Source organism: Delphinapterus leucas, chromosome 15 (assembly GCF_059928025.1).
Source record: "Delphinapterus leucas isolate spDelLeu-1000000601 "Yukka" chromosome 15, BTC_Dleu_Yukka2, whole genome shotgun sequence".
NCBI lineage: Eukaryota > Metazoa > Chordata > Mammalia > Artiodactyla > Monodontidae > Delphinapterus > Delphinapterus leucas.
This window is the reverse complement of record NC_143143.1, coordinates 61,284,915-61,304,742: the sequence shown is the minus strand read 5'-3', so window position 1 is coordinate 61,304,742 and position 19,828 is coordinate 61,284,915. Positions and strand designations below refer to the sequence as shown.

The following is a 19,828-nucleotide window of genomic DNA, read 5'->3' as shown; positions in this document are numbered from 1 at the left end:
AAACACTTGCACAACTTCAGTTTGTAAAGCATTTTCACAAACATCAGTTCATTAAAGCGTCCATGTGGGATGGGACCATCCCTATTTTACTGTCATTGACAGTGAGCTCTAGAGATGTAGTGACTGGAAGAAGCTCACATAACCAGGAAGGAACACACTTGCCATCATGTCACCAGGAACTCTCTCCAAACCCAGTTTTGGTCATGGCCCGTCCTCATCCCCCAAATTGCCTACAGAGAGTCCCAACTCCCTTCCACAGAGCTCAAAGCTCTCCCTGGCCTGAGCCCCACGTACCCTTCCATTGCCATTGCCCACTCCATCTTTCTACAAAACACCCACACTTGTTATTCAGCGCTTTTTTTTTTTTTGCGGTATGCGGGCCTCTCACTGTTGTGGCCTCTCCCGTTGCGGCGCACAGGCTCCGGACGCGCAGGCTCAGCGGCCATGGCTCACGGGCCCAGCCGCTCCGCAGCACACGGGATCCTCCCAGACCGGGGCACGAACCCGTGTCCCCTGCATCGGCAGGCGGACCCCCAACCACTGCGCCACCAGGGAAGCCCTTCAGCTATTATTTTTACACTAATTTCCCCTCAGCCTTGCGTGTTGTGCAGTATTTTCTGACACCACTTCTCTGATTTCCAACACCGAGTGTCCAACAATTCAATTCAGTTCTGACACTTCCTGGAATTAGCATCTGATGCCACAAGTTAAAGGGCTCAGTCCCACAAGACTGTCCCACTTCAGATCCAGCTGCAAATGGGGTGCCCAGACTACTCACACTTCTGCCTGGCCAACTACAAGTTCAGTGGTTTCTACAAAACCCTCTCAGTTTCAATAATTTGCTAGAAGTACTCACAGAACTCAAGAAAACACTTTACTTACATGTACTGATTTATTATAAAGGACACAACTCAGGAACAGCCAAATAAAAGAGATGAATAGGGCAAGGAACGGGGGGGAAGAGGGTGCAGTGTTCCCAAGCCATGCCACCCTCCCAGCACCTTGATGTGTGTGCCAACCCAGCAGCTCTCCCGATCTCTGAATCAAGAGTTTTTGCAGTGCTCAATGTCCAGCCTCCCCTCCCCTCCCAGGAGGTCAGTGGTGGGGCTCAAAGTTCTCACGCTCTAATCACTTGGTCTTTCCGGTGACCTGTGCCATCCAGGGGTCCCACCTTAACTCACTTCATTAGCATAAACTCAGGTGGGATCAAAAGGAAATCATTATGAACAACAAAAGACACTCCTATCACTCAGAAAATTCTAAGGGTTTCAGGGGAAGTGGGGACAAAACCCAAATATTTATTTCACCACACATACCCTTCCTTCAGTTTTCTATTTATCAAAATTCTCTTTACATTCAATCAACTATGAAACTGCCACTGAAAACAAATTGCTCCTTCAATGCAGTTCTCTGGTGAGGTCCCAGAGGCAGGGCGGTGTCCTGGCCAGCCCTGTGTCCTCCACAAGTCAAATCAAAGGACAGCATGGGCAGCTGGCCTACGGTGGTGGGACACGGTCGGGGAGCCGAGTGATGCCTGCTCAGCCTTCAGCCCCCTTACGTCTCCCCTCTGGGCCAAGGCAACAGTGGACCAAGGCAACGTGGGTTCTTGCCTCGGGAAAAACAGAAACAGGACTGCAGGTACTGTCCAAGCTCTCCGGGCAAGTCAAGGCCAACCAGGAGTCCACAGATACAGCACATCTCCAGGTCAGGGGTGGAAGGGAGGGAGCATCAAGGCCAGATGTCTAAAGCTAAAGCCACTCCAACAAGGAAAGAATGACAGAAGCGATTAGTAGCCACATATGGCTGTTTATTTCATACAGGGCTCTGTACAAAATATTTACACATATTCCTTACAGAATAGTAAACCACTTGAAGGTAAAAAGATAATGCTTTCTTCTCATTGGCAGGGGATAATCCTGATGTCAGAAAAGCTATAAAACAAATGAACTTCCTCCTTCCTAGGCCACAACAAAAGTCCATGCCACCTGCTTCCTGGGATCCAAAAAGCCATGGCCTTGGGACCCTGATCACATGCACCTCCCTTCCTCTTCCCCATCAATTCCTTCAGTATTTACAGACCGGCCCAAGGGCCTGTGGCAGGAGGGGCCGATGCTGCCCATTTGGAAAGATGACAAGAGGACAAATTTGTTGCAGGAGAAGACTGGGAACTTCTGTCACGTCATCTGGATCCTGGAAGAACTTCCTTTGTCTTGATAAATCTACCACTTTCTAGACTAATCCGTCCACACCATGCTAGCCCCAGGTGGGACTCCTGCTATGGAGGATGACCTGCCACTTTGGGCTTGGGGCTGTAAAGTGCTTAGTGTAACTGAGTGTGGGCAGATGCCTCTCCTAACCACTCTGCACACCGTGGGCACGTGGGGAGGGCGTGGAGGTCTGGGTGTGGTGGGGTGGAGTGCTGCTGGCATGTTTACTTTAAGAAAACACCTGCCAAGAGAGAACGTGCCTGCAACACACCAGGAAAATAAAAATACATGGCTGCTTCGTACTATACACCCCAGTTCTTCAGAGCAGCAAAAGGCACTTTTATTCAAGCCACAGTTAATCTAAAACAAACCTGGCTTCGCTTATTGGAAAAGCTGTACCAGAGGAAGTGAATATCCATCTTGTTCTTAAGACCTGGAGAGTCCTTAGGAAGCCTCGAGCTGGCTGTCCCAGGCTCCCACCACACGCTTCAGGATGCAGTTTGTCCCCTTCTGGGTGCGGACGAGTTCCCAGTGACATTTCCTACCAGGAAGGAGAGACCAGCAGTTGAGGAGATAAGTTAAACCCAAAAAACAAAGCCAAGGTTGTGAGTGGATGCCTATTTGGGAGTAGAAGGGTGACTGGAGGAAAACAGGAGGGAAGGAAGGGAAGCTGGAGAAGAAGAGGGCACTATGGAAGTGTGGGGCTGTTTACAAATAGCAACTCTGACTAAAGTGAAATGTTAAATAATTGAGTAGAAAGGAAACTTCAGGGTTTTAGAAGCTCATCCTTCTGACGAGAACGATTTTTTTTTTCCATGAAGGAACTATTACTTTAAAAGTGCAGGTACTTTACATGTTGGGTGTATGTAATTCTAAAAATAGTACTAAAAGTGTCTTTTATATGCATTGTCATGTGGCTTGTGGAAGAGAATAAGGAGAAAAAAAAAAAAAGGCAGGCAAAAACCAGCCTATGTCTGCGCCCTAAAACGTAACATTCCTTCCTGTTTGACTGGAAATGCCCAAGTGATTTCTAGCCTGAAAATAGGTAGGATTTACCTAGTAACCTAGTTCACATGTGTCTCTTAGATTTCCGACCAGCTAATGGAGCTGTTCTTAAAAGGGGGCCAGTCTTGCCCCCAGGCTGGCCTTCTCTGCCCCTTCGCCTTCATTCCAAGGTCTGACTTCTTTAGCAGCAGCTCCGTCCTTCTTTGTCTGGCTGAAGCAGTCAGAACGGGAGGAGCTGCCAGGAGGGCATTCAGCGGTCCAGCTTACTACGAGCAGCCAAGATGCTCCCCAGTGACCAGGCCCAGCGGGTTCCAAAGGCAGCCGGGAGCTGCAGAAACCCACTTCCCTCAACACAAGAGGAGGCAGCAGAGAGCCCACTCAGAAGCCCACTGTGAGGCAGAAAGAGTTCTGTGCTCAGGACCCGAGTGCCCAGCGTCACGCAGGCTCTGCTACTGGCCTCTGAGGCAAAGGCATCCACGGACCGGGGAAAGGGTGCAGAAATAGAAAACCCTTGACAGAAACCCTTTTAATAAAGGAAATTCCACCCCCTCCCAATCTGTCCATGGAAGGGTGAGACCTTGATGTCATGTAAGAGGAAGTGTCTTCTCAGGCATTTAGGGAAACAGCTGCAGCTGAAACTTTGGGGCCCACTCCAGGGCACTTTTCACCACAGCCAGAGCGGCTGCTCCAAGTGCCACCGTCAGTCCCATCACTGCCAGCTTCACAAAGCGGTTGGTCCTTGGTTTGGTCAGGACATCTTTTGTTCGCTCCTCAGGCCGCAGAAGTCCCCGAAACCGCTGCCGCAGTACCATGTCAGGCCTCTGCTGGGCTGATGCCAGCTCAAAGTCTTTGAAGGTAGAGGCTGCCGTTCTGCAGAGGAGAAGGAGACAGAAGGGAATGGGATAAGAGAAGGAGGGAAAAAACTAGATTAAATAGGCTAAGGGCAGAGACATCCACTGCTCAGAAAACTCTTCTTATAAAGACCCATGAAGTCTCAAGTGGGGATTCCACTAGCATAAGCATAGGTCTCTGGAAACACCACTCTCAGCCCCGTCCCCAGCAGACACCGTCTTCCATCATTTCTGCTCACTAACGAACACCCCTGTTCAGCCGGTGCCGTGGCCCCACTCACTTCTCAGCTTGCTGTTGGGCAGCTGCCTCCCGAGCAAGTTCGGACGGGGGGAACTGGACAAAGAGGTCTCCTGCTCTACTGATCAGCGTCTCATAGGGCAGGTCCTGAGGGATCTGGGACAGCAGGTGGTGGACCGAGGCCATGTCGCAGTCACAATCCAGGACTTCCTGCTCTCGATGCAACACGATCTGTGGCGAGCAAGGCCTTGCATCAGAGAGCAGAACATACAGGGCCTTGGCCACTTCATTTCATTCTCCTTAGAGGTGAATTTCAATTGGTACCAAACAGGGCTCACCCCAAAGGTTCAGCAAATTCTTGTACTCATCTAGGAAATAATGATGTACACATCTGAGCACTTTTCCCACTGGGCAAACCCTTCCTGCTGAGGCAAACCTCCACCCCATGACGTGAAAGGCTGACCAATTAAATGAAGGAGGTTCTTTTAGGAGGAAGGAAAGAAGAAGGATTACTGGAGATTCCTAGCTCCAGCACAGAAGAAATGGTTCGAAACAGCAGAAAGAATGGTCTTGCTCTCTTTAAAGGACAATGAAGAGTGCTGTGAGTGCCCACCTCCACCCTCACGCCAGATGGTTCAGGCCCCTCTGATAACTGGGGCCCCTCAACCCCGACTAAAAGCCATCTCAACTTTCTATCATAATGCCACACTTCTGCTTTTCTTAAACCCGGAGTTGGGGTTGTACGAGCTCCAGGAGTTGTCAACAGAAACCCCGATAATTCACAACGCACACGAGCATTTTAAAGGTTCAGAAGAATCAAGCAGTAAACAAATCTAACAACTCTGTTTAACTAGCAGTTCCCAAACTTACTGTTACACAGAACATTTTTTTCTCCCATGACTCTCCCATTAACATTCCACAGAACAGTGTCCAGAGACGCCAGCCTGGGGAAGTGCTGTCTTTGGCATCTTTCCATAATCACCAGGTTTCCCTTTAGGCAACATGATCAAGCTGGGTTTGAGGATGCACACCAAGCTGCTGGCTCATGGTCTATACCTACCACAGCTGCAAAGTAAATGGGCATCAGCGGGTGGCAGGCCAGGAAGAAGTCGTATAACCGCACGACGTGCCTGAAGTCAGATAGGACGTGCCCAAACCAGGTGATGAGCCAGCTGAGCGCAAAGATGGTCCCCACCTCGGCACTAGGAGCAAGGAAGTCCAGATGTTAGGTTCCCTGCTGAGTCATCCCTTCCCCCTCCCTGGGCCTTCTGTGTCCTCAGTGCTGTGTGAAGAAAGCATTTGAGAAACATGCTTTTTGGAAAATTCAGCCACCTACAAATTCAGCCTCTTCTTCTCACAACACAGAAAGTCCTTACAATATACCCAACATCATGACACTAATATCACAATAGGGTCCTGGTGGCCTTATCTCCCTGGGTCTCTCCTAATGGCCGACAAACGCCAACTAAAGCAACAAGAATTAGCTGTTTTCAGAGAACTACATCACCATTTTCCTTCTGAGAAAGTCCATCCTTTGGGGGGGCACAGGCACATATTCTCAGGCTTGAAAACACAACTGTATTGATTTTAGTTAACATGAGGTGACTGAAACACCTTAAGACACAGCCTTTTTTTTTTTCTTTTTTAAACAGAGGCAGGCATTGGCCAAGGACACATTTCCAACTAAACAGAAGAGAAAAATCATATGAGAGCTGCAAAGAAGTATTTCTTCTCCTTGGTATGTGGTGAGTAAAACAACCCACAGATGGCCTTGTCCTTCTCGCCTCTGGATCCTATAGAACTCTGTACTTCTGTTGCAGCAGTAACCTCAAAGTCTACCTTGGCGTACTTACCTTGTCCACCTCCCTCCACTAGAGGTAAGCTCCTCAAGGGCATGGGCTGTGACCTCTCTTCTATCCCCCAAGAAGCACAGCACCCAAAGAGTGTTCCAAGACTGTGCACAGAACTGAATTATCCAGACTGCTGGCAACTGGAAAGGACAACTCGGAAGAACGTAACGCTAATCGACATGAGATGATGATGCAGCTGAGCTACACTTGTGAAGAATAAACAGAGGCTAGGAGAAAGCTGAAGAGGGGTGTGTGTGTGCGTACACACATAAATGTAGACACATATATACCTCTGCATGAAGTCATGGAGGTCTGGATTCACCTGGTCAATGATGGGCATCAGATAGTTTAATATATGCTTGGTGTTGTCCATTGTTGGATCCATGAAATCCCTAGAAGGAGACAATTCAATGAGCTTGGTCAGACCAAATACTGGGATCAGGGTTTGGGGGCAGTAGGGTGGAGTGGGGTTCAAACCACTGAAAACACTGACTAGGAAATGGGCTGAGGAGTTATCCCCAGGGCGACTTGAGGAGTGACACCCATCCTCTTATGCTGCTTTGTGCTGGTACCTGAGGTGATGGGTAGACAATTTTTCTACCAGGGATGCTGCCAGCTTCTCGCCTACCACCAGCAAGAATGTGACCACGATGTCGTGGTAGCCCTGGTAGTAGTGCAGCTGAGGGTTGCGCTCCAAGACGAGGAGGATGATGTCGATCAGCTCTTCCTGGAGCCCTTCTCTCTGTTCCTCTGGCATGCCTGGGGAGGGGAGGGCAGGGGAGATGCACTTGAACATGGCAAGCAGCCTAGTAACACAGAGGCTGGGAAGACGGTCAGCAGTGGATTAGCAGAGAAAGTGTTTAATAAAAGAAAATTAATGACAACAATTTGGCAACACATTCAAGATACACACACTGTTGATACTGCCTGACATGTAGGAAAGAGCCACAGACTGGCTACCTTACAGTGGGGGAACCCAACCAACACCATCTTAAAACCCGGGTCACCACAGGTCATGCTGCCAACAGTGTGACTAGTGGACAGCACGTGCCTCCCGATGTGCTGCAGGGAAAACTCAGCACCACTTTGGTGGAATTCCTATCAAGAGTTCATCACTTGAATCTTAAAAGGAGGAAACACCAGATAAACCGAAACTGAGGGAGACTTTATAAAATAACTGGCCTGTCATAAAATACAAAGGAACTATTCCAGAATAAAGGAAGCTAAAGAGATACGAAGACTGAATGGAAAATGCATGAATTTGTATCTCCTTTTCCTATAAAGAACATTATTGGAATAAATGGTGAAATATGAATAAAATCTGTATTAGCAGTAAATACTGTCAATGTGATACTGATTTTAAGTGTGATTATGTAATAAGAGCCGTGTTTTAAAAAAATATACCCTGAAATATTTAGGAATAAAGGGGCACCATGTGTGTAATTTATTCTTAATAGTTCAGAAAAAAATTTGCATGTGTGTACCACAAAGGAGAGAGAGAAAGCAATACTAAGGTAAATATAGTAAAAGGTTGACATATAAGAAAATCTGTGTAAAAGCCACCTGGGGAATTCCTTGTCCTACTTTTGCAACTTTTCTGTAGGTATGAAATTATATAAAAACAAAAAACGTGAGAGATGCATGTTGCCCTCAGAAACAAACTAAATATCACAGGAAGTACTGATTTCCTTGATCCAAAGACGCAGCTGGAAACAGAAAAGGCTGTCTCGGGAGACCTTTTGGCGCGTGCACCTAGTTCTGGCAGCGGTCAGTGTGGCTCCTCGGCTCATCTGGCTTTTAGTATAAAAATGGCCTCATGACCTGTTTTAGAAGAACGGCGCACAGCACAGCTTTCCTACACCATTAGGTTTTCCAGTCAAAAACAGATCTTATGAGAGAAAACAGCTAATACAAGAGCCCAGACTAAACTGAACAAATGTTTTTAGGTGAGAGTGAAGCTCATCTCTTGCCCGTTTCTACCTACCCCTTCTCAAAAAGGCACACTCGAAAAGATAAAAAAGAACATGGAGTAAACCAACTACTATGGATAGGTAAAGTAATGAAAGTAGTGAGAGAAAAAAAGTAAACCTTATTTGAATTTTCAGTATAAAAGAGGTCAGCTAAGCTCAGAAGAACGTGAATGTAAAAAAATATGAAACCACATGGAAAGTTCAGCCTACAAGAATAATATCATAGACTGATGTCACATAAGCGGAAGAGGAATAAAGGGCTCAGAGGAAAAACAGGTTACCTAGGGAAAAACATGGAATGCATCTGTCCTGCGTGGTCTCCTCAAGACCAGCAGGATAGGAAAAGAGCCTTTCCAGGAACCAAGGGTGCAAGCAGGAAAGAGGCCCTTTAACAGACAAAATCCAATGCCAGAGCATGGGTTCAGAAGAGTGAGAAAATGGGTTTAGAGGCTCTTGTTCCCTCTAGCAATTCTCCTCTCTTCATGGACCTAAGGTGGAGTTGCCAAAGGAAGAGAAATAGATGAGGTTTGCTGGCCAGTTTCCTTCATTGTGAAACTGGAGACAATGGTTATTCTTCTCATTATTCCTGGGGATGGGGAGACAATTTTAGGAACAGACTCTTTAAACATGTAGTGGTTGGCCTTCCTTCCAGTCCAAGGGCCCCAATATACGTATATGCAAGATACCGCTATGTATAAATGAAGATATTAATAGTTCTTGTTATAGTGACCACTTCCAAACCAATCGGCTCTTTAAAGCCTGACTGATGGCTCTAGCAATCCCTATAAAGTCTCCTCTAAGGCTCTGAAGGGGGAAAAACCCTCTTCTCTCATCCACCACCTCTAGGCCAAAACACATTATTTTAGGCTCAGGCCTTCACAGTGCGGTTCTGAACTGACTGAGACAATGAAAGAATGACGCGGCAGATGGGGAGCACAATGGGTCCCTGAGGAGGTAGGGTCCTGCGTGTGGTCACGCTCTGTGCTGGGATGGAAGCTTCCTGGGACAAGCAAGCACCAACACAAGAAAGTAAGTGCAACTGGGACAGAAGCCACCCCGCCACCCCCCACCCAGGAAGACCGAGAGCACGTCTCACCAGGAGGGAACCTCCGTAAAGACCGCCTGACATCCAGGAGCACTTGTTGGTAGTCTTTGCTCATCTGTCGTAGGTCGTTCCCTATTGAAGGAAAAAGAACATGTTATTGCAAGAACATCTGGGAAGCCACATCAGGAGCAAAACATCCTGGCATGACATAAAAGGCCTGAAAGACATACTCGGGCTTTTCTTGAAGGGGACATGACTCAAGATACAACATTTGGAGAGGAATCCCTGGTTTAGTTCCAAACACGCTGTTTCACGCAAGTCATGATGACCATAAGAGGAGGGAACACAGATTATCCAGGAGGCTACAGGGTGCAAAGAGCAGCAGAGGAGAAGTCAGGAGGCCAGAAGCTGCATGCAGGCTGCTACTGTGTGTCACCGGGAGTTGCTCTGAATTTCAAAGCCCACATCTGTACAATGGGGATTACTCCCTTCCGTGTGTACCTCTCAGATTACTGTAAGGATCAAATAAGATCATGAATGTGGAAACCACAGACCACTGGAAAAACTCTAACATCTGTAAAGTCTAGGGAACACTGAGCTGTTCAGAAAGGAGTATTAAGATAAACTCACATAAAAAAGAACCTAACCTCTCTCGACCCTGCAATTCTAAAACTAAGACACTGCAAACAGGAGACAGTACTTGTGTTCAGTTGTTAAGCCCAACTGAAAGTAAGGAGGCAGTCTCTAGCTGTTATATATATAAAAGTGTACATTTCCTTCATAACCGAAATCAAAACTTACTAGAGGAGCCTGTACAATACTTCCGCATACACAGACTTCATCTTATAAAGATATGGGAAATCTGGAATCTGACAGAATACCATCTCAGGATTTAGAGTGTGAATACAGCAATGCCTTTTCCTTCCAACAAAAAGATCACTGCTCTGAGGCAGCCCGGTTCCAAAGATAATAACAAGGGGCAACTTAAAACATCTACTCAGGAGGCTTCCCTGGTGGCGCAGTGGTTGAGAGTCCGCCTGCCGATACAGGGGACACGGGTTCGTGCCCTGGTCCGGGAGGATCCCACATGCCGCGGAGCAGCTGGGCCCGTGAGCCATGGCCACTGAGCCTGCGTGTCTGGAGCCTGTGCTCCACAACGGGAGAGATCACAACAGTGAGAGGCCCGCATACCGCAAAAACAAAACAAAACAAAAAAACATCTACTCAGGGACTTCCCTGACGGTCCAGTGTTAAAGAATCCGCCTTCCAGTGCAGGGGATGTGGGTTTGATCCCTGGTCGGGGAACTAAGATCCCACATGCTGTGGGGCAACTAAGCCCACACGCTACAACTACCGAGCCCGCGTGCCTCAACTAGGGAGCCTGAGTGCCACAAACTACAGAGCCCTCACCCTCTGGAGCCCACGTACCACAACTAGAATGAGGAAACCTGTACGCCACAACTAGAGAGAAGGCTGCATGCTGAAACAGAGCCTGTGTGATGCAATGAAGAAGAAACCAGCGCTGCAACAAAAGATCCCGCGTGCCGCAACTAAGACTCGACGCAGCCATAAATAAATAAATTAATTTAAAAAACCCATAAAATAAATAGGTATACTAAAAAATAAAACAAAAAAACCATCTACTCGGCTGTACCACAACACTGTGAACTTTTTATCAGCAGAGGCTGTTTTAATCATCTCTAGTACCTGGCACACATTAGGAGCACAAATAGTACTTGCCAAATGAATGAAAGAATCCCCAGCACCTGGACTTTTGCCAAACATAGCAGGAAAGCAATAAATTTTTGTGGAGTGAATAAATGACAAAGTGGATTCACTGTTTTGCTATACTTTCTTTTGTATTCTGCACTGTATTCTAAGGAAGTTTTTTTTTTTTTACTACATGGGCCTTGCAAATAAGTACAGTTGCCCCTCAGTATTCAAGGCGGATTGGTTCCAGGACCCCCAAGGATACCAAAATCCACAGATGCTCAAGTCCCATGTATTAAGTGGTCTAATATTTGCATATAACCCATGCACATCCTCCCATATACTTTTTAATTAATTAATTAATTTTCTTTTTTATTGGGGTATAGTTGTTTTACAACTCCCGTATATTTTAAATCACCTCTAGATTACTTATAAAACCTAATACAGGACTTCCCTGGTGGCACAGTGGTTAAGAATCCGCCTACCAATGCAGGGGACATGGGTGTGATCCCTGGTCCAGGAAGATTCCACATGCCACAGAGCAATTAAGCCTGTGTGCCACAACTACTGAGCCTGTGCTCTAGAGCCCGCGAGCCACAACTACTGAGCCCATGCACCACAACTACTGAAGCCCACATGCCTAGAGCCCATTCTCCGCAACAAGAGAAGCCACTGCAATGAGAAGCATGCACACCATAGCAGAGTAGTCCCTGCTGGCAGCAACTAGAGAAAGCCCGTGCGGAGCAATGAAGACCCAACGTGGCCAAAAATAAATAAATTAAATATAAATAAATTTTAAAAAAAACCCTAATACAATGTAAATGCTATGTAAATAGTTGGAGAGCACAGCAAATTCAAGTTTTGCTTTTGGAAATTTCTGGAGGTTTTTTTTTTTTTTACAGAATATATTTGATCCATGGTTGGTTGAATCCTTGGACTTGGAGGGGCCAACTGTAACAGTTTTTCATAGAATTACAGAATTTTAGAATTCAAAATGGTCTTAGTATTTCCTCATAAAAAGTTTTTTTGTTTTTATAAGGACCGTAGAGGTATTACCTCTTCCTATAGCCCCACGTTTCTCAAAACGCAGTCCATGTGTGTCAGAATTAGGTGGGATTCTTGTTAAAATACATATTCCTACAACCCACTTCTAAGTGAACGTAAACTGGAATATACATTTTTGTTTGTTTCTTGGCCATGCCGTGCGGCTTGTGGGATCTTAGTTCTCTGACCAGGGATCTAACCCGGGCCCTCGGCAGTGAAAGCATGGAGTCCTAACCACTGGACCACCAGGGAATTCCCAGAATATATATATATATATATATTTTGCTGTATGCAGGCCTCTCACTGTTGTGGCCTCTCCCGTTGCAGAGCACAGGCTCCTGACACGCAGGCTCAGTGGCCATGGTTCATGGGCCCAGCCGCTCCGCCGCATGTGGGATCTTCCTGGACCGGGGCACGAACCCGTGTCCCCTGCATAGGCAGGCGGACTCTCAACCACTGTGCCACCAGGGAAGCCCCAGAATATACATTTTTAATAAACTCCCCTAACTAGCCAGTAATAGCTAGCTACCTACCTACCTAATAAAAACTCATTCCATTTTTTATTAAAATTCTACTTACCAGTTTGGTCTTATTTCCAGAGTAGGCTCAAGCATATCCTAAAATGCTTTAGGTGTTTACTCATCTACTCTTGGTTTGAAATGAGCATAAAAATCAAAGACCCTGGCATTCTTTTTCCCTGCCTCCTAGACAAGCTCCCCTTCACAGCACCTCACCCCTAATTACCTGATATAGGAGGTGGATCATTGGTGTTGACATTGAGGAGCTTGGGCCACACTTTCCGCCTGATCTCATCAGTCAGGAGCCCTCCTTCACTGATAGCCATACGTCTAAGGGCAGCCACATCAGTGGGATCACTGTTCAGAGCCTGGTAGATCTCTGCCACTTTCTTTTTCCTTTTGGCATTAAAGTCTGCAAAACAGAAGGGAAAAGGGCGTTAGGCACATATTCAGCATTTGTACATTTTCTCTTCAGGGCTCAATCTCCTTGCTTGGTTTGAGGTAAGGTAGATATATTTGAAGTCAATCTACCGATATTTCACTAGCACATAGTGTGCAAAACACTAAGGAGATATGCCATATAAGTAACAAAAAAGGACACACAATTATAATAAATGCTCAGTACATTCAGATATATCTAACAGTTTTTCCTAATAGAATGACTGTGCTTTCTTAATGCTAAACTTTACAGAGCATACATCTCTCTCTCTCTTTTTAAAATAAATTTATTTATTTATTTTTGGCTGCGTTGGATCTTCGTTGCTGCCCACAGGTTTTCTCTAGTTGTGGAGAACGGGGGCTACTCTTCGTTGCGGTGTGTGGGCTTCTCATTGCAGTGGCTTCTCTTGTTGCAGAGAATGGGCTCTGGCGCGTGGGCTTCAGTAGTTGTGGCACATAGGCTCAGTAGTTGTGGCATACGGGCTTAGTTGCGCCACAGCATGCGGGATCTTCCCACCAGGGCTCGAACCCATGTCCCCTGCATTGGCAGGGGAATTCTTAACCACTGCGCTACCAGGGAAGTCCTCAATATTACTTTTTTAAACAAAACCACACATGGAAAAAGTCTCCGGTTACACACTAATACAACTGGTAAAACATCAGAATCACATGGAGATATATTCAAAAGTAGAATGTCAAAGGGTATACTTGGGTCTCCAGTGTGGCTAGTGGTAAGAGAGGCATGATACTGCATACAAAGCAACGGTTTCTCAAGAACCATATTAATTACTGATGATCAGGAAGTACTGTTTTAAGGATCTTATATCCTTATGTGGTAGTCTCTTATTTATACACAGGCATTTTGCTGTGTTTAAATTAGTTTTTTAGGAGACTGGTTGAGAGTTTGTGGTTAATGTGCATCATATTATAATTTTTCTATCTAAAATAATGGGGTAATAATAGGCTGTCAGAGTTTTCACCAGAATGGCTGATTTTAGGAACAGCAAACACAAGAAAAGTTAAACTAGACAACACCAAAGAGATGTCACAAAGCAGTACACTATAATTGCCCAAAAAAGGTATGTGCAGACACCAAGAGTTCAGACAGCTGTGGGTCAGGCTAATCTGAGAATGCATTACTGAAGAGTGCAATTTAAAAAGAAAGGGAAAAAAAAAAAAAAAAAAAAAAGAAAGGGGAGGATTCTGAGAGGCTGGGAGGAGAGCAGAAGAAAGGCGTGGAGACAGAAACACAGGCCCTTTCATTTAACAGTAAATGAACTCATTAAAAAATATTTATGGGGACTTCCCTGGTGGTCCAGTGGGTAAGGCTCCATGCTCCCAATGCAGGGGGATGGGGTTCAATCCCTGGTCGGGGAACTAGATCCTGCACGCATGCTGCAACTAAGAGTCCTCATGCCACAACTAAGAAGCCCGCATGATACAACTAAAAGAGCCCGCATGCCTCAACTAAAGATCCCGCATGCTGCAATGAAGATCCCGTGTGCTGTAACTAAGACCCAGAGCAGCCAAAATAAATAAATAAATAATTTAAAAAATAAAAATAGTAAGTATTTATGTAGCATATACTAGGTGCAGGGCACTGGAGTTAATGTAAAGTGGAAGATAACACTGGAAGGTAGGTTAGGCTTTAGAGAGGAATAACAGTGGAAGTAGGTTAGGCTTTAGAAGGGACTAACATCAGAAGGTAGATGTCTGTTTTAGAACAGACACTAAGCAGCTTTCCTCAGTACTGTTCTATTCTGAGGCAACAGTCTACAAATTGTTTCCATGATAAAGCTGCACATTATTAACGCAAATGAAAGTTGGTACTAATGGTCCTGGTTACCTATCTATGAGAACTGTGATATAAACCATATAAACAGAGGCACCAACTGGTTTGGAGTTAACATGCAATTGGAGGTGCAGACAGGACCAGGTGCTTTTTCACCCTGGCAAACCTGTTCTCCTGGCTAGACTGTTATTTTCCTTGGTGACCTAGTAGGGGACCATCTGTTCCAGTTTGTCTGAGAGATTTCTGGTTTACACCTATAGTCCTGGCATAACTGTTCATAGCAAACTCTTCTTCCCATCCACACTCTCAAAAATGTCCCAGGTTGGATGCTAAATTAAATGGTTACTCTACCTAGAAATCATGAAAAATCAAGTCTCAATTTCCTGTCAGCACAGCACCTAACTAGTCAAATGTTTATTTACAAAGTGCTTCAAGTTCTTGGCTTGGGCGTGTCTTACCATCCATCCATCTGTCCATTGATCTATCCATTCATTTATCAGTCGATCATTTAATGAGCAACTACTTGTAGTAAGCACCATAGTGGGATAAAAACATGAATATGACTCTCTCCCAGCCCTTGAGAGGCTCACAGTAGGGAGCAACATAATTATTACACATGATATAACAGAACCATGAAGAATCATGAAAACCCAGAGGAATCATGAAAACCCAGAGGAAAGAATAACTACTTCTGAGGCAATCAGGAAAGGCTTCACCAAGAATATGTTGTGGTACCTCCTTAAAGAAAAGTTTGCACATGGAAGAGTGTGCTGAAGGGAGAGCATTCCAGAGAGTATGTGCAAAGACCTTGTCACATGAAAGAAACATCATGCCCCGAAAACAGAAAAATTCCAAGAGGCTGAAGTGTTAGGTAAAGGAAGAGAGGCTGGAAGGACTGCAGTAAATGCAGCTAATAGAAGAGTCTGGACTGGATTTATCCTCCACTGAAGGGGAAGACAGGGAGGGATTTTACTTTGGGTCAAAGGGCCATCCTTTGGAAGAGAAGGCTCTATGTTCCCAAAGAGGGATCACTGAGACACAGAAAACAGAAAAGACTTTATATAACAACATAGGCTGAGACAAAATATGTGCAGGAATTGAATTAATTTCCAACAAAGAAAAAAATCAGATATCAAAAAATTTTTTTAACTTAGAGTGCTCTTGTACTTCCTACACATCATAAATTAAGAACACTTAAATGGTAATACTAAATATTTACCGAGGCAGCTGACATTTAGAAACCTTGTTAACCTATTTTCTAAGAGTATGGAAAATTTTCCTCAATTTTTCAAGACATATATCCACCCTACCCCTCTTTCCACTTAAGCTATTCAGCAATCTGGGGGAAAAGGAAAATCACTGTTTATATCTTGGAGGAAATAAAACTGTTTGCAATCAGTTGGATTTCCAGTAGGTTTTGGTAAATAATAAGCCAAAATTTTAACTAATTCTGAACCCAAACCACAGCTCCAATACTTATTTCTCTAAAAACTCTGTTTGGATTCTACTTAAATCCTGCATTTCAAAATTTACTGCTATCATCTTGATTCTGATGCTCTGTGGGAACTCAACACATACGAGCGCAACAGAACAAATAATTTAGCTTAGCTATTGTTCCTCTGGAAAAATTGGCCTATAGTAAATGGCATTATTTTCCCCATATTACTGTTAAGAATATCCACACCAGAAAACTGTACATAGATTTGTAGGCACTTTGACCTTTTTCTAAAGCTATTGGTGATTCCCAGAGTAGAATGCTGCTCAATTGTGGGTTTTAGTGGCTGTCTGTTCAGACCCCAATATCGCCTTTCTCAATCCCATATTCTAGCAATTAAATGTTAGTGGCAGATGAAGGCACTCCTACGTGTGCCACACCCACAGACAAATATTTCATTGCACCTAACGTACATACAGGCTTTGACTGTGACATAAAAAGGGAGGAGAAAACAGCAAACTCAAGTGAGCTAGAGATGTATAAATTACATAGTGATGAATTCAACTGCTAGACTACACAATGAGGGAGAAGAGGTTCTGCAGAGTCTCAAATGCACAACTAATTTACACGTCATATCCTCTTCACCTCAGAAAGAGGAAAGTCAGAGCTATTCTTGGGATGCTTGGAAAAAGGTTAAAATTAATGTCTAACTATTTTAAGATAAACTTTACATATGGATTTTGGGGTAGGACACATTGCTGGACTTGAGAATGCGATATTTGGGCTTGCGATAAAAGCCCACATTTTCAAATCCCCTTGAATCCTTTCTTCTCCAATTTTTTAATTGCTCCACTTATAAGGGAGATGTATTATATATTCCAAAGCTGATATCTTCCAAATTTCTTTATAATAAAGGTCTTGGCTTTCGTAACCACGACAGAATGAAATGACTATTCTAGAGCCGGCCGCAAAATATAAGATGCTGCTATAAATAAATCCCTGCTGCCTGAAAAGTAATTCGTTCAACAAAGGAAAAAGGAATGACATTGGTACTACTTGGCCTGCTCTCTATTAAAACGATCATTTAAATAAGGAGCACTGAAACAGTAGTTCTTAACAACTCAGATAAAGATGGCTGAGTCTGTTATTGTCTCAAACCTCTCCCTACTCTGGCTACGGAACTCAGGTAGAGATTTCTGCTTCCTTAGAGCAACAGGTATCTTCAAAAGCATCTGGCTTGGGGAACTTAATACACAGGAAAGGGCAATGGCTAAAAATGAGCACTAGCTATGCTTCCTCTAAAAGTTTTTCCATATCAGCAAAATACACATCAGTGACTTAGATCAGGTAAATGATCTACACGCTTAATAAATGAATCTTATGTGCAAGAATAAAATTCCATAATGATTATTTGGTTTAAGTTTGCATGTCAAGAAAGCTTTACAGACTTTAAACAGAAGTTAAACTTAAATAGGCAGAGCTAGCCTTAATCAAAACCATGAAAGAGCAAGTCTGAAAGAGATCCTCCCAGACAGACACCCCCTACTCCACCCCTTGAACTCCTGATGTTGACATTGGAAATTAACTTAAAAATTTATGCTTGAAAAAAAAATTTATGCCTGAACTTCATATCTGTACCAGAGAAATACAGTGGGAGAGGAAAACCTTACCTTATTCTGAGTAAGGATCCTATTAAAAACAAAATAAAAGAAACTCTGTTTTTGGAAGTACTAATTAGTTTCAACAAACAGTACCCAAATTATCAGAGATTCATTAACTACCTGAAAAATAAAGACATGCACATATGAAGAAAGACTACCCCCAAAATGGAGACAAATATCCTAGACAGTAAACCAATCTAATCGTAACCTCGACAAAAGAGAGTTAATAGTATTAGTAACTTTGTCAATTCTCCTATGATTAAAAACAAACAAGAAAAACAGAAAAACAAACTCCTCTCATCTCTAAATTCCTCCCACTTATCCAAAGAAGCAAAATCAAAGAAACAAGGGTAAAGTCTCGCAACCTAGGCACAGCTGCACTACATCATGTCACAAGACCCATACCACTTGAGGCAATGACTATTATGCCATGAGGACAGATGTTATATAAACATCAGCAAAGGGTTACAAGGCCAAAGGGCCTAGAGGAGTAATACGAGGAATGAGCTCCATTTCCATGCAGCATTAGAATAGGAGAAAAGGGCAATAACAAAATGAACCCAGAGAAACAAAATGTGAATAACCAGGTGCTTCATCAAAACGTGGGTTGAATATGTGGTTGGTTCTATTATGGGCACCACCCACCAGAAGATGGAAAAGTGGGAAAGTTACCTTAGTCTTCTCCATTTATTAACTGTATGCAAAAGGTATTTGAAAACAGCGCACAACGAAACCATGATTTCATGGAAATTAGTATAAGACAGTATAAAAAAATAGAGAGACTCGTTTTTTACACAATTAAACATTAAAATAGGTGGCACCGGATGAGATAGAGTAGATTGGTAGTTGCCAGGAGCTGTGGAGAATGGGGCCTGGGGAATGATGGCCTTTCTTTTTGGCATTAGAAATGCTCTGGAATTAAGACAGTGCGATGGTTGCCCCACCTTGTAAAAATGTACTAAGAACCACTGAACTGTACACTTTAAAGGGTGAATTTCGAGGTAATTAAAAGAAGAAATATGTGGTCCACGGTCACCGCGTCACTCCAGACTGCGACCGATGAATGAAGTTTGGGAAACCGGCCTGACCACTACTAGGGAGGCGGCCCCCGGAGCCTGCGGACGTGGCCGGACAGTCTCGGTCGGGGGCGAGGCTTGGCCTCGGTTCTCAGGGAGACCCAATTCTCCTCTCCAGATGCGACAAGGTGGGACGCGGGGCCCCCGCCCGCCCCGTCCTTCCCACTGGGGGCGCGGGTATGCAGCCGGGGTTCCTCCGGTCCCCTCAGCATCCGCTGACCCCCAATTCCAGGATCTCTTCCACTTCAGACGTGACCCGGGTCTTCAGCCTTTTCCTCTCTCGCACCCCGCGCGGTCGTCCCGGGTCCCCCGGCCCCCTCCTCCGGCAGCTGTCCCCTGACCCTAAGGCCGCCCCTGTCCCTCAGGCCGTCCTCGCAGGCCGCTTCCCGGCGCCCCGGCCGGCTTCCGTACCTGCCTTCCCCGCGCCGCCGTCCCAGCGGCTGGAGGTGGGACCATCATCTTCCGCACTCCGGACGGCCATGTCCCGGGGGCCCGGGCCCGGGCCCGAGCCCCGGCTGGCGGCGGAGCCGACAGAAGACGAGGCAGCGGCCGCGGGATCCAGCGCCGGCTCCGCGGGGTAAGCTCGGCTTGGTCAGCCCACGGCGCGCAGGCGTCCCCGCGCGGGCTCCGCCCCGTGCCAGCACGTGACCCCGCTACGCCGGGCGGGCGGCGGCGGCGGTGGCGGCGGCGGCGGGGGCAGCCGGCGGTCACCCGGACCCGCGCGCAGGCGCCCTAAGCGGTGAGAGGAAGAGCGCGGGGAGCGCGCCCCGGAGAGTTAGTTGCAACTGAATTTGCAGCGCGTGGCACTCTTGAAGAAATGTGTTCAGGAGCAGATTTTATCATTTCTTTTGTTTCTCTTATCTGTAAAATGATACTGATGATAATAAAACTACTGAACTCACAAGAGTTCTTGGGTAAGTGCTCAGAACACTACCAAGCATATAGTAACTACTCCATAATTGTTCACTCTGTTTTTGCTTACCAAGAA

The 19,828-nt window shown here is 45.4% G+C and overlaps 1 protein-coding gene across 1 annotated transcript; it reads right to left on the bottom strand.

Annotated features, from left to right (window-relative positions):
- Positions 1 to 1,790: 1,790 nt before the first annotated feature.
- On the bottom strand, positions 1,791 to 19,456 carry TBC1D20 (TBC1 domain family member 20). The gene is made up of 8 exons (XM_022592783.2): positions 19,252 to 19,456; positions 12,665 to 12,850; positions 9,218 to 9,298; positions 6,724 to 6,910; positions 6,442 to 6,543; positions 5,362 to 5,503; positions 4,345 to 4,532; positions 1,791 to 4,082 (listed from the first exon to the last, which is right to left on the bottom strand). The coding sequence occupies exons 1-8, from the start codon at positions 19,319 to 19,321 to the stop codon at positions 3,827 to 3,829; spliced, it is 1,212 nt and encodes a 403-aa protein (XP_022448491.1). The 5' UTR covers positions 19,322 to 19,456; the 3' UTR covers positions 1,791 to 3,826.
- Positions 19,457 to 19,828: the final 372 nt, after the last annotated feature.